This window comes from Convolutriloba macropyga, chromosome 12 (genome assembly GCF_964194025.1).
Source record: "Convolutriloba macropyga chromosome 12, txConMacr16.3, whole genome shotgun sequence".
NCBI lineage: Eukaryota > Metazoa > Xenacoelomorpha > Acoela > Convolutidae > Convolutriloba > Convolutriloba macropyga.
Window position 1 is genome coordinate 22,142,028 of NC_134479.1, and position 14,092 is coordinate 22,156,119.

General features: G+C 34.4%; 2 protein-coding genes across 4 annotated transcripts in view; one reads left to right on the top strand and one right to left on the bottom strand.

Annotated features, from left to right (window-relative positions):
* LOC142350361 (uncharacterized) overlaps positions 1-14,092 on the bottom strand; it is a 187,519-nt gene that overhangs the window by 148,326 nt on the left and 25,101 nt on the right. The window lies entirely within an intron of this gene.
* The window catches only part of LOC142350643 (uncharacterized), a 28,058-nt gene continuing 20,967 nt past the window's right edge, over positions 7,002-14,092 (top strand). For 2 of the 3 annotated variants that reach the window (XM_075402554.1, XM_075402552.1), the window contains exons 1-5: positions 7,002-7,189; positions 7,563-7,829; positions 9,719-9,866; positions 13,228-13,323; positions 13,748-13,924. In XM_075402554.1, the coding sequence (XP_075258669.1) occupies positions 13,873-13,924 (52 nt within the window). In that variant the 5' untranslated portion in view covers positions 7,002-7,189; positions 7,563-7,829; positions 9,719-9,866; positions 13,228-13,323; positions 13,748-13,872. The remainder of the gene's footprint in view (positions 7,190-7,562; positions 7,830-9,718; positions 9,867-13,227; positions 13,324-13,747; positions 13,925-14,092) is intronic. The other variant, XM_075402553.1, reaches the window with a different exon arrangement.

Genomic DNA, 14,092 nt, shown 5'->3' on the forward strand with positions numbered 1-14,092 from the left:
CAACATATTTCAGGGTTGGAAAACAATAATATTAAAATTTATTTTTTATACTTTTGTCAAGATGGTTTCAGCAAAAAACGTTTTTCACCGACTTTCATTTTTCGAATGTTCTTTTAAACGATAGTTTCTGAAATTTTTTATTGACTTAGTTGCCAAAAACTATTTGTTTGATATGTAATCAAAATTAAATCAGCAATTATACTCAGCGAAAGCTTTTCTACAGAACGTTGGAAAATATGTCACATTCAGACAAATTCAGACAAAAAAACGGAGTTTCTTTTCAAAACAAAACAATGTGATATAATTTTACGATCATCCAATTTCTCAATATACGCAAGCTATATGAAAATATTTTGCATCTGAGTTTTGTGTATTTGTTTCCTACCGAATTTCCTATCAATTTTGTGCCCTATGCCTGATTTCTAGGGGTTGAAACAGGATGAAAGATGTGTTTACCGCTTTCGTCAATCTCCATGGATGAACTTGTGAAAGCTGGCGCCAGAGATTTTTGTCCTAACTTTATAACTAAAACATAAACTACTATCAGGTTTTGGCTGTTTTGATTTAGTTGCCGATGAATTTTGTAGTATTTCCACCAGCTGAACCCTATTCAAACTGGGATATTGGGGTACCAATTATAGTAATGAACATTGACTGTGTTTTTAACCTCTGAAAGGCAATTTTAATCTCAAATCCATTTTTAATCTAAAATTTAAACCTGGCTCCTGGATTTAAAGAAATGATTTCAGCGTGCTCAATAGGCATATAACAGATTTTTTGTTTATTTTGGCAGAGTTCAAGGAAGCTTTAAAACTAATTGCAGACGATCTCATGTCATGAAACTATGGCTTCGTTGTTGAACTTAAGATATCCTATTTTTTATCATAAAATGTCGCTATTGAAAGTGATTGAACGCCAGCTGGCGAACTGAATATAAGTGGAACAAATTAGTGTGGCTTTAGAAGTTGCGCAGATTCAACATAGATTTCTGGGGGGACCGAGTTTAAAAAAAGTTTTTCTTAGGTTTTCAGCCCAGCATAACCAAACTTGGGGAGTTAGTACGTAACGCGTGGCGAATCTCTTCAGTACCACTTTTAGGGAAAATGCTTGCGAAATACAAATGGGGGAATAATAAACTTCTAAATATGGCTCATATCTTGAGAGGAGAAATTGATCGATTGAATGATTGGTAGTGTCAGATGTCTGATACTGCTTTTCTCCTGGTTGAATAGCTTTAATAAACGTCAGCAATGATTAAAGAGAAGGCGTTAAGGTTAGTTGATTGTTCATTTGAAGTTAAAACAAAATTACGATACAAAAATTGGCCTGGAGTAGTCCTTAGTTGTGACATCAAAAAATTATTTCGTTATTGTCAATTATTGTACTTTGTTGCTTGATATATTACTAAAAGTCGAACCATAACAGTACCATCACAGATTTGAAGCTTAGGAGTTGACTTGTAGTAAAGATTTTGTCAATGCAACAACATTATTGAGAGAGTTGAACCGTCCTAATCAAACCAGAACACCGGTGAACCGCGATTAGATCATGTGGCATAAATGAGACATTTTGAAATAAAATTTTGTGGTGACAGAGAATAGTATCTAACAATTGAGTGAGTTTGGTGACAAAGATAAAGTCGTGAACCATCTTTTATTATAAGAACTTTAATTAAATTTTAGTTTCTTTTTGTTAACTTTTTAGGTTTTTTGTTAACTCATTGGATGTTGATTGATTACTTGAATCACTTCATTATTTCGATTTGAGTTTCCAGCACCTGTCAAGAGCAGTGTGCGGACACCAGAGCCCTTTAGTAGAAGTCTGAGAGCCATCAAACAACCTTTCAACTTGTTAGAGCTTTGGGCCCAAGTTTGTCCCTAGCTAGTCAGCGTAAGCAAAGCACAAAATTGCACACTCAAATAATAGGGTATGAAAAGCTTGCTCAGGTGAATTTTTTTAAGTTATCTGAGGATTGTGGGCGGCATCCTGGGTAGGAACAAGAACTTCCCGTTAAATAAATCAGCAGTGTGGGACCTAAGAGAAAATTTGTCTTCAATTTTCTAAATGACATGATTATCTAGCTAGTTTGCTGAACCGGGCTCCAAAAGAACAAAACTTATACATTGTTGCCCTGTTACAAAATTTTTTGAACGTATGTAGATTTTTTGTTGAACTGAAGGATTGAATAGAAACAATCCGTCCTGATCAATTTGATAGCGGAAGCGTAATTCTGATTTTAGATACTGATTGATAACAAAGTATCGAATAATTTCTTTGACATTTATGTTTGAACATTTCTGACATGATTCTTTTGTTTTTGTGTTGATCTTGGTTTAGTTGATCAGTTAATGATTTTAAAAAACAAAACGACGCTCATTTACAAACAAACGCATATTAGAATTATAAATTGATTGATTTTTTATCGACAGCAGTTGACTTTTATCATAGTAATATGAAGCGACAAAAATACAAATGTTTTTAAAAATAAAAAATGAACTACACTAATATTTTAAAAATTAAATGAGACATTTTCCTTGCTGGCCGTTTGAGCTATAACTCCGGCTCGTCAATAAATGACCCGTCAAATTTTAAAGTAAGTTTTTTTTCTGACTTTTTGATTGCTGAAGAACAATTTTTTGCTTCCTCTCGCCCAGTGAGAACCATAATGAGACCATTTCAAACTTAAATTTTCAACTCTGCTCTTATCTTAAAGCACATCCCTCGCAACAGCTGTTGAAACAAATTGTGGAACATTTTGAAAAGATGCGACAACAGCATTTAAAAGGGAGAGCAATTGTTCACGTTTTGGATCATTTTGCCTACAGCAATGCGAATTGGCCTGGTTACTGCGATGTTGTTGTGATGCTGGCTATCAAACTGATTGTGCTGTTCAGGAAGAAATTTACAGCAATAGGATCTACGCCCTAGTTTCTATAATGCATCATTGATAATGCATCATTAGATGAACGCACAAAACTGAAGAATCCCCCCAAATATCAAACACACACAGGTACTCTCAAACGCTCACACAGACAGACAGACAGACAGACAGACAGACAGACAGACAGACAGACAGACAGAGAAAGAGAGACAGACACACGCACTCACGCACACACGCACACGTATATATATATATATATATATATATATATATATATATATATATATATATATATATATATATATGTACAAACACACACACACACACACACACACACACACACACACACACGCACACACACACACACGCACACACACACACACACACACACACACACACACGCACACACACACACACACACACACACACACAAACACACACACACACACACAAACACACACACACACACAATATATATATATATATATATATATATATATATATATATATATATATATATATGTCCGAGCACCCCCTACCCACCTAAACGCCCAAGTTTTACTACAAGCAAACTAAGGTGTTTGTAAAGATCCAATTACTGTCAAATTAATTCCAGTTCGTATCTTATCGCTAAAGATGAGTTGATGGACACTTTTTACATTCCTGACCGCATTTTCAACTCCCTGGAAGAGAAACAAGAAATCATGTACACGTTGGGGAAGATACCAATACCCGTTTTTATGTTCAGTTACAGCCACACTGTTGCTTTATTTATTATTTTCGTTGTTACTGGGTTAATTTGCGCTTATTTTCAAGATTTTGGGCTCTACTTTTTGGCGTCTATTTACGCCATTTGTAGCTCGCTAACGTTTGCTCTGTTTAATTTGAGAGCAGCAAATGCGTTTAAAAATGGAGATATTTCCTTTATCTGTGTATTTGTTTTTTAAGGAGCATATGAAAAAGACAATTTTGTTCCATTTATTGAAAAAAGCGACAACAATTTGGTTCCATTTATTGAAAAAAAGCGACAGAATCATTTGAAGTTTGCAATTCAATCATAACGACACAATGGTGTCACGCTTTTTCACCCCTATTTATTTAACCCCCTATCATTTAACCCCGATTTTTTCACCCCTCCATCATTTAACCCCTCTATCATTTCACGCCGATTTTAATCTTTTGTAAAATAAGGACTATTTAATTAGCAATATAGTCATTTGGCCATGCCTCGCGAGCCATGGCCATGCCTTAGCAGCCCGTGGGACTTGATATGAAACTATCACAACCGATCATGGGATTAAGTTATCTACCTAATTATGACAAAATATGCCTTAATGTCGACTCCTAATTGGCGGTATGAAATGAGAGAGGGGTGAAATGATATAGGGGTTAAATGATAGAGGGGTTAAAAGATATGGGGTTAAAATATGCGGGGTTAAAAGAATCGGGGTTGAAAAGAAGTAGAATTCGACACAATATGCACATTTTGGTGCCGTGAATATTAGCCGAAGTGAAATTAGCTAAATGAAAGATTAGACGAAAAGGAGATAATAACCAATCGCATTTGAGAGCGAGCAAATGTTATTGTGAGAAAAACAATTTCGGTCGCGATATTTATTTTGGCTGTGATAGATTCATATCAAGTCCCAAAGGCTGCTGAGGCATGGCCGAGGCCCGCGAGGTAGGGCCAAATGCGTTATTTCATGTGTAAGCGAGTTAGGCGCCCACTTATTCTTGCATAACGTAATTATCTCATGAAATTAGTTCTTCTAATTTTCCTTCTTTTGACTGTTTCGGCTAATTTTCACGTCGGCTATTTTTCCGGACACCGAACAATTTGCTGCTCGAGTAATATTAATGAAATTTTTTGCTGTTCTCCACAAAAGCTGTTACACAAATTGGCCATTACACAAATTAGCCGCACACCTCTTAGCCAAAAATTAGGGAGGCATATTTGTTTGAAAACCACTTTTCACAAACATTACCAACGCATTAAGCGGGTAAATATAGAGTACCTTATTTATAAAACAAACATTAGTTGGCTATAGCTACGAGCTATTTCAGCCATGCCTCGACTGCACTTAGGACTTGATAAGAATTAATCACAACCGAACAAATTATTGCGACCAAAAAAAATTAAGTCAAAACTTCTAATAACCTGGTCTAAGTATTCTACTATGATTTCTGTCATTCTTTTTCACATCGTCCTGATGAAATCAGTCGCCCAATTGGCGCGTCTTCTGATTTTTGGGTCGGCTAAAACATCTGGGCCCACGAAGTGTCAATTAAACTTATTAAAGAATAGCTAATTTTTATATAATTGCCTAATAATCCCTCATATTAATGTTTGCAGATAAAGAAGGCAATTAAAAATTAAGGCTGATTTATAAATGAGAAAGTCTAGTTTTGAGTTTAATCTGAAATGATTGAAGAAATATGAAAAATTAATTTTAGTCTAAGGAAACTGTTATTGTTGTGCAGAGAAGCGAAGTGTGCGCTTTGCGGTATAACGATCCGTTAAAGTCGTTTTGAGGCTTAAAATCAATTTGAAAATGTTAATTTTGAGTTTCAAGAAGAATATAGTCCTACAATAATATGAGAGCAATATTAAATAATATTTCTCAGATTTAATCCTCATAATAATGCAAATATGTTCCTCAATGAAAACGGGCTTAAAAAATTGAGCAAATGACTAGTTGGTACCGTCACAGGGGAGAGTTGGTCGAAATATGACTGGGCAATTCTCGTCTTGAATGTAGGGTACCCTCCCAGACGTTAATTACACGTTTTGGACCATATGTCGCTCTGTTTCGAATCTTAGGAGCGCATAATCACCCGTTTGTTGAAACAATCGGTTGAAAGCAATCCCCTTTTCAAGTGTGCTTAAATTAAGACAAACAAGATATAGAGCACTCATTTAAAGGAAATACAACTCCAAACTTCGAAAAAAAAACATGGCAAATACAAAAAACTGGACATTAACGTCATTGCCACGCTGAAACAATTGCCGTTCTCGATTTTAGAAGCAAAATACGAATTCTGCGAAACAGAAACACTAAAAGAAATTAATATTTTTTTGCTCTCATAACATTCATAAAAATCTGAAGCAATTTTACTAAAAATTTTTTTACCAAGAGTTTTCAAGATTTTGCCAGGAGCGGTCAAGAAAATTTCTTGGTTTATCTTGATAAGATCTCATCAAATTTTACCATGAGATTTTGGTATTTCAAGTTCTTGGCAAAATCTTGTTTCAAATTTTTTTAAAGTTGTCAAAATCATGCATGTCTTATCAAGAAATTCCGCCTCACTTGGTAGTTTTTGTAGCTGTTCACTTAGAAAAAGGATTCCAGTCGATCTACGGTTGTTATTACTGATATAGTTCGTAGAGACAAGAGGCAGTTTGCACGAATGAATGCGAGTTTTTACCGGTTACCCAGTCGTCCTTCTAATTGCTTTGCCACTTTGAACTTTCAAAGCAGTTTTGATTTTTTAGGTTAGTCTAAATTGTGTCAGTAACTTCAAAGTATATGTTCGTGTACCCACCAACTATACTCAAAATAACAACCAACTACAAGCATAGAAACGTAAAGCACACTGCAGGCCTTAGACTCATTTGCTAGAAATGATCCACGTGCGATGAATAATCACAACTACGAAAAATTGGCGAAAAAAAAGTGCACACTGACGTGCAAACGATTTCCTTCCGGAAAATTCAACATTTTTTATTTAAATCAGTTATGCAGTTTTGCAAAAGTCACGCTACAACGCAACATTTTCTTAGTCTCTCGATAACTTTTCTTCTTGCTCGACGAACTGATGATTAGATCTTTAATAGACAGCGAAATAATTCTAGCCATTCAACAGTACTGCAAACGCTATGAAAAAACTTTTCAGAAACCAGTTTATTATTAATCAATACGACTTGATTGTCGTACTTAGCTTTTTGCTGAATGGTTAGTTAAACTAATCTCTTAACTTTTTCGTAGCGAAACAGTTCAAGGCTTAAAAATATTTTTAAAAAAACCAGATTAATTTCATTTTCTAAGCTTTCATGTCGCAGACTTGTTCGAATCTTTTGAGCCACGCTATGAAGGAAATATTTCAAATTGCTTTAGAAATCAATTTTTTTTCAAACCAGATGGATACTTTACACTGTATCTTTACTCCCTGGATTTCTGGTAGGAGCAACTCTGGGATTAGTTTATTTGTTTTTCTGGATCAGTAGTCATTGGATTTACTTACTCTTGAACTTTCTGACACTAGGGATGTGTATTGTTATAACTATACATATTAGATTTCGTCATTTGGGTCGCGAGGGCTTTCCAAAAAAACATACACAAAATGTATAGTAAAGAGGTGTGAAATTCGGAAAAATTTCAACAATTTATCAAAAAAACTTACTTGCTTGAATGTCAGCTGACAATGCAAAATTATGAAACTGTTAAAAGTGATTTTAGTAAGAAAAATTTTACCTATTATTGTGGCACAAATTGCTAAAGCTAAATCGATCTCACGTGCAAATCATCAGTTCCAAATTTTTATGTCATATCAGTTGAAAATAAAAACAGATTTTACTTTTCTCTGATAAATCAGCTATCTTAAAAGGAAAGTTTTTGAACAAACCGTTAGACAGGTTTTTGAACAAACCGTTAAACCGCATTCTTTGGATGCCCTCAAAAAGGAGCCCTGATTTTGCTGGCTGTTTGCCATTTTTGTTACGTTCTCGTAGCTGTTAACATTTACATCCACGACAACATGTTTGATCTCAATCAAACTCTTTTAATGCGCACTTACTATCCGGTTTACCGTACAATATTTGCCACCCCCTTCTCTTATGTCTTACAATTTGGGGGGCAGACATTCAGACATATTCCTGAACATGCTGTGCCTGAGAGAAATTCGTTCATGTTCTTTTGGGACTTTCACGTGAAGAAAGGAGAATTCACAGGTGTTTTCTGTTGCCACAAAATGGTTGAATAGTTGAGGAGTTTTCAGCGCTCATGAGGGATGATGAAGCTGCCAAAAATAGGATAGGACATCTAGGACATTTACCTGCCTTATTTACCTACCTAGGTTCACATTTAACACCTGCCTAACTGAAATGTTATATATCGGAAAGTTCTAAATTCGCTTTGGTTAGATTAATTCTCAGAAGAAACGAGGAAGTATGCAACATTTAAAAGCCCATTTTTACTAGTATAACCTTCGCAAAAACCTTTGAAAGTTTTCTGCTTAATCAAATGAATAAATGCATTTAAACAAAAAAGTTCCTGAAATCATTTGTTTTGGTTTTCAAGGAGACATATTGTCCACAAATGCCGTTTTGCGTTTAGTTGAAGTCTTACAGAATATTTATCTTTGAATAACTATTTGCAGTTGTTTTTATGACAAAACCGTTCTGTTTATATCTCATCAAATTGTTTTCAAAGAATCAAGCGCTTATGAGTTTGCCGAACATAAAAACTGATTAGTACGTTTTTGGAGACAGAAAGTAATTTTAAAAATTTAACCAATTTAATTAACCATGTTCTAGCTTTTCATGTGTCTTTCTTTACATCAATGAACTTAAGGCAAAGGTTCAAGGAGATTTTAAAATTATTCAATTGTGAGCAAGAGTAGATTTTATATTAAACATTGATACGCTGTCGAAACGAAAAATTGTATCCTTTTGAAGTTTTGAATAAATGTAACGGTTACCTCAAATAAAACACCAAAACAATCTATACAAAAATTTATTTGTTTTTCTTTCTAGAGATAACAAAGATTTTGGTGAAGCAACTGTGAACAAATTAAAGTAAAGAACAATTCAGATTATTGGGAATCACGATTGATTCTTATTCAACTTCTTAAACTTAACTCAATAAATTATCCCAAAAATGGTTATTTGATCATTGTGTCCTAGCTATACAGTCTCAATTAGCTTTTGAATATATTAGACTTAAATCTTAGTAAAAATAATTTTAAAAATATTAACAATTAAGCCATTTTAATTACAACTAATGCATAGATAAATAATCTGGAGGTTTCAAACATGCTATTTAAAAGGTGTTTTGAAACATTCAAAGATATTTTAGCGAAGTGTGCCATATTAGCAGCAGAATTATTAATCAATCAATCAATCAAATAAGTGCTTCAAAACTGAGCAGTGAATTTTTTGCACTTTTGAAAGTTTTTTTTCATTGATTACTGGTAATTTTTATTCCTGGGGCTCAAGATTTTGTTGAGAAAAGACAGCAGAACAAATCAACTCAGATTCAGATACCAAAACGAAGCAACCGTTCCCTAAAGCAAGTAAGAATTCAGAGTTGGAATAAATTTCCCTCAAAAACCATGAAACTTAATACGTACCCAAAAAATAACAACACAAAATTTTTGCTTACGTCAGAATAGCATCTGATTCAGTAACTTAAACTACTACTGTATGAAAATAGTTAACTCAGAAGACATTTTTGTATTAGTGGAAAAGGAAGCCTTGAATCTGGATTTAAATTGTTGTAGAAAAATTGAGATTATGAATATTGTTTTTGATTTTGAAACTTTAACCAGCTGGTTAAAAGGGGATCCAATTTTCACAAAAATTAAAACGTAATCATCAGAATTGGATCAAGATATGCAAAAAGATGGGTTTTGCACGGAACGAATATGCAGGAATAAGCGGTTTTTTTCCGAAAAAAAACTAGTTAGGGAGTTTATTTATAATTGCATGTATGTTGAACCACGGTTCAAATTCGGCAAAGATCTATTTTCAATTTAAATTCTCTCCCTCAGATCCCGTCACAATGCTTATTGTTTTAAGAATAATCGGAAGATGTGGCAACTGAAAATTTTTTTCAACAGTTCCTGTTTTCTTCTTCATGCCAATCATGTTTCTACTTCGAACGCTGTTTGTTACTTTATTCTGTCTACACTACAATATGCTCAGAGGAGGCAAAAATCAATTCTGGGCAACACTGGCATTCTTCGTTACATCTGTTGTTGGATTTTGGCATGATCTGTTTTCTCTTGCCTAATCTAGAAGTTATTAGAATATTATTTGAAGCTGAAACTAAATCCTCCCTCCCTCTACAGCCCTCCCCCTCGTTTTCAATGAAATGTAATTAACTATAATTAGCATTTTACAAATTTATAATGGCATGCATTATGCAGAAGCTCGAAATTAAGAATTAAACAAAACAAAAGAAGATGAAAATTTCAATCCACCTTAAATTTTCTCCATGAACCGTGTAAACCAACAAATGAATATAGGAGAAATATATAGTTGTATGTAAAGATCAAGATTAGAGTTAGAAAAAGATTTTCTAAAACTAACTTGGTATCAAATTTGAACCAATACACTTTTCGGACCCAATAATATTTATAAACGAAACACCTCGAAAAAGTACTGAAATTATATTTAGAAATTTATTCAAATCGTAGCTGTGAACAAAAAGCCCTGGAACGTAAAATTTGGGCCTCACTTGGTACGTACGGATAATCAAAAACCCTTGAAGTCAGGTTCAGGTCGTAAATGCTATTCTTGATCGGCTAAATTAAACTCGTGGACTCCATTATCTGAAGATATGAACAGATAAGTTAGTATAAATACGGCTGGTTTTCGGGCCATTTTCTTAAACACAAGTTTCTGACTCAAAATCAACCTGCTAAGTTTTTTCTTACTTTTTACTATTCCAAGTTCTTAGAATTTTTGGAGAAGGTCGGATTAGACTCGGAGATTAGAAAACATGGGAGAATCTTTCAAAAATGCACTTTTAAAGAACCTACCTTTAAATTAGAAAGGAATAGGGATTGAGGTAAATTTGCAATATTCATTTCAAAAGTGTAATTAAAGCATAGCTACTTTAGAAAGCATAGATGTTTTAGAGAGATCAATCAACAAATAGATTTTGTTTCAATCTCTTTAGATTCGAACATCAAATAGAGTTTAGGCCGACGCCATTGGACGAGCGTTTCCAAAAGTCTGAATCGCATTTCCTGTGGAGACAGAATTATCGATGTCCTTCTGGGGTAGGGGTTGCCTGGTCGTTGAGGAGTTGGCCAGTAAAATTAAACCATGAAGTATGAAGGGCCAAACAAAGTGTTTAATTGAGACAGTAATTTTTTTCAACTGGTTGATACCCGTCTGGTTGGACTGTAGAGTGAAAAACGATAAACTTCACCTCATTCTCAAAAATTAGTAGTGTTTTGTGTCCTACATTGGTTTCTTAGTATGTCTTGTTTGTATTGGGAAAGTGATATTTATCCCATTTTTAGTTCCGCCCATTTGTTAATTAATTTTGTTTTCCTACCGCTAGATCATGGAGAACGCGGAGTCGAAATTATTTATTCTTGTAAAATACAATTCCTTGCCTTCAAGATTAAAATTAAAATGAGCCCAATATAATCCTGTATATCACCTACGATAATAAAATGGTCATATAACTACCACTCTAGTTCTGTTATTTTACGAGTTTTGCCTATTTGTTATTTTTTGTGTTTCTGAAAAGGAAAACCACAAAACTTCAATTGTTACATTGAAGACCACAGAGTGCTCATATGAAAGCTAGCTAAGTCAGAGTTCATAAGTATAAAATATAGAATGCGAGCAGGACTCGCGTATTGTTAGTGATATGTGAAAAACAAACTTTATTGTTCAAACCAAAGACAAAATGGTTTGCGTCTGTACCGCAATGATAAGAATTGAAAATGACAGCTACTTGGGAATTTTGTTAGAAAAATCAACTAACTTTTTTTTAATAGCCGCGAAGCGATAGCAGCTATTATTGGGGATATCGTGGTTTGTTTTTAATTCGTCGTCTCCATCAATAATTTTGATGAAGACGACGAATAATTTTAAAGACCTGACTTCTTGGAATTGAGTTTTTCAATGAATCCTGTGACTTCGACTGCTTTGCAGTTAAAATTTTTGTGAATGGCGTTATATCTGCTTTTAGGTCAACTGCGTGACTTACCTCACTCAAAAAATTACACCTGAACTCACTTATGGAACTTTAAAACTTATGAACATTTACTAGTTAAAGAGCAATAGTCTGCATCTAAGTAGTGCCAAACTCATATTCCCTAATTCTTGAGTGTTACTCTTGCGTTTTTGATTTCGAATATCAATTTTGAAAAAGCTCTGTTAGGGACTTTTCCTCATAGAATTATGTGTCATAAAATTGACACTCCGAACCTAACCCAAAAAGTCTAGTGGTCTATTAAAAAGCTGGTGGTCGATCTGATTTCTTTAGTTTCAATTCATGGTAGACCACAAGCGTCTATCGCGGCTATTTTCCGGCAATCTGCCGGCTATGTTAAGTGTTTTTTATATTAAATTTTTTTCACACATAGAAACTATAACATACACGCACCCTGCATCACACGAAAGCACACACACACACACACACACGTTGCGCAGATTTTTATAAACGCACAAAAGCATACATGACTTTTAATCAACGTGTGTAATGTGCACAGCGTATTAGTACTCTTACGTACTCTTAACGCAAAGAAAACTTCTTGTGAACCTAAGAAAATTTTATAAAGAAAAACTTAGGGATCATATCAAAACTTTTTTTGAAATTTCCATTGGTACATGGATTGAAGTTCTGTCGAAAAATTAATGCAATAATTGCAGTGAGCAGCGGTGAGAAAAATTTGTCCCGCCAGTTTCCCGCATTTTTCACTATTAATGCGGTAAAAGCGACGAGTTTTCATCTGATTGCGGTTCAGAGTGGTGAATTTTCAAAAGATTTGCGTTTTTTACATGTGAAATTTTTTTATCACCGCTTTCACAGGGTTTCCCAGCCAAAAATGTTTCAAACCCGAATTTGAACCTCTGACCTCCCTCATGTCGGACTTCTACGATACTTATTTTTTGAATTAAAATCAGATTCTCTCCTCTTTATGCAAAGCATATGCGTTGAGTTTTTGTAAAATTTGCAGTTTCTGGCACAGAATTTCTTAAAGATTAGCAATTTTTAGCAGTGAGATTTTTTATTTCACCTTTTATGTGGTAAAGAAAATATTTCATAAGTATCAACAAAAAGCAGTGAATATAAACATTTCACAAAAATTTTTGCAAAAAAGGTTTGCGGTGAATTTTTTACTGGTGAATTACGTAAGATGTGCGGGTTTTAGCGGTGAAATTTTTAATTTCAACGCATTCAGCTCTAAAAACCGCAATTCTTACAACTATTCACCCCATTAACCGCATTTGTTACATGTTTAGCAATTATTAGCAGCGACAGCTCCACCCAGGCACAGTTTTTTTTTCTCGACGCCGGGGATCAATCACTATGACTAGTTTTAAAAATAGGGTTGCAACAAAAAAAAAGTGGCTTTGGAAGAGGAAACGGATTTGGAGCCAGTTTGGAGAGCGGATACTACGCAGATACTAATGGTTGCATTGGACTGATCCACTTAACATTAATGTCAATCGTCCTACTCATTGTTGCAGGCATTAGGCAGCACCAAGATTTTGTTCTCTTGTTTCCGAATTATTCAACCAATAGAGGAAACGTTAAAAAAGGGTTTTCTTTCTTGGTTCCTTTCTATTCATTGTTCTTCGAAGAGAAAAAGTTGCGAAAAATCTTTCAAAATGATTCCGAGAGTTGTTTTCTGGTTCATTATATTCATTTTTCTTTGAGAGAAAAATGTCCAAAATTTCTTTGAAAATAACACTGATGAAAAAAACTTGAAAAAATTTCTAAGAGCTTTACCGGTTTTTAGACAGGAAATAGCAAATAGATTAACATTGGTTTAAGTTCTCTGCAAGAAATTTAAATGATGAGATCTATTATCGAAGGCTTAAAAAGATCGGCCACGACTTATGAAGAAAATAGGGCATAATTTTTTATTCATTCTCACATTGAGGGAACAAAATCTTAGGAAAGACATCAAATTAATCTTTCTTGGAATTGATCGCATTCCAATAAAAGATTCGAGCCAAAGTCAATCTGGCCGAGTTAGTACTTGTGGTACTTCGGTATGTGCCGGTGCGGATTTATCACAAGATGGAGGGCATGACCCTCAAAATCAAACAACAAATAAGGCTCCCAACAAAAGGTAAAAATATCCACGAATCTTCGCGCATTAAGAAAGGGGCGATGAAATTGTAATAACCCAGCCTGTTGTATATTTAGCTAACAAACTAGATGCTTCCACACAGGTGTGGTGCAACGGTAGCATGCTTGACTGCGGTTCTGGAGAAAGTAGGTTCGAGTTTGATAAGCT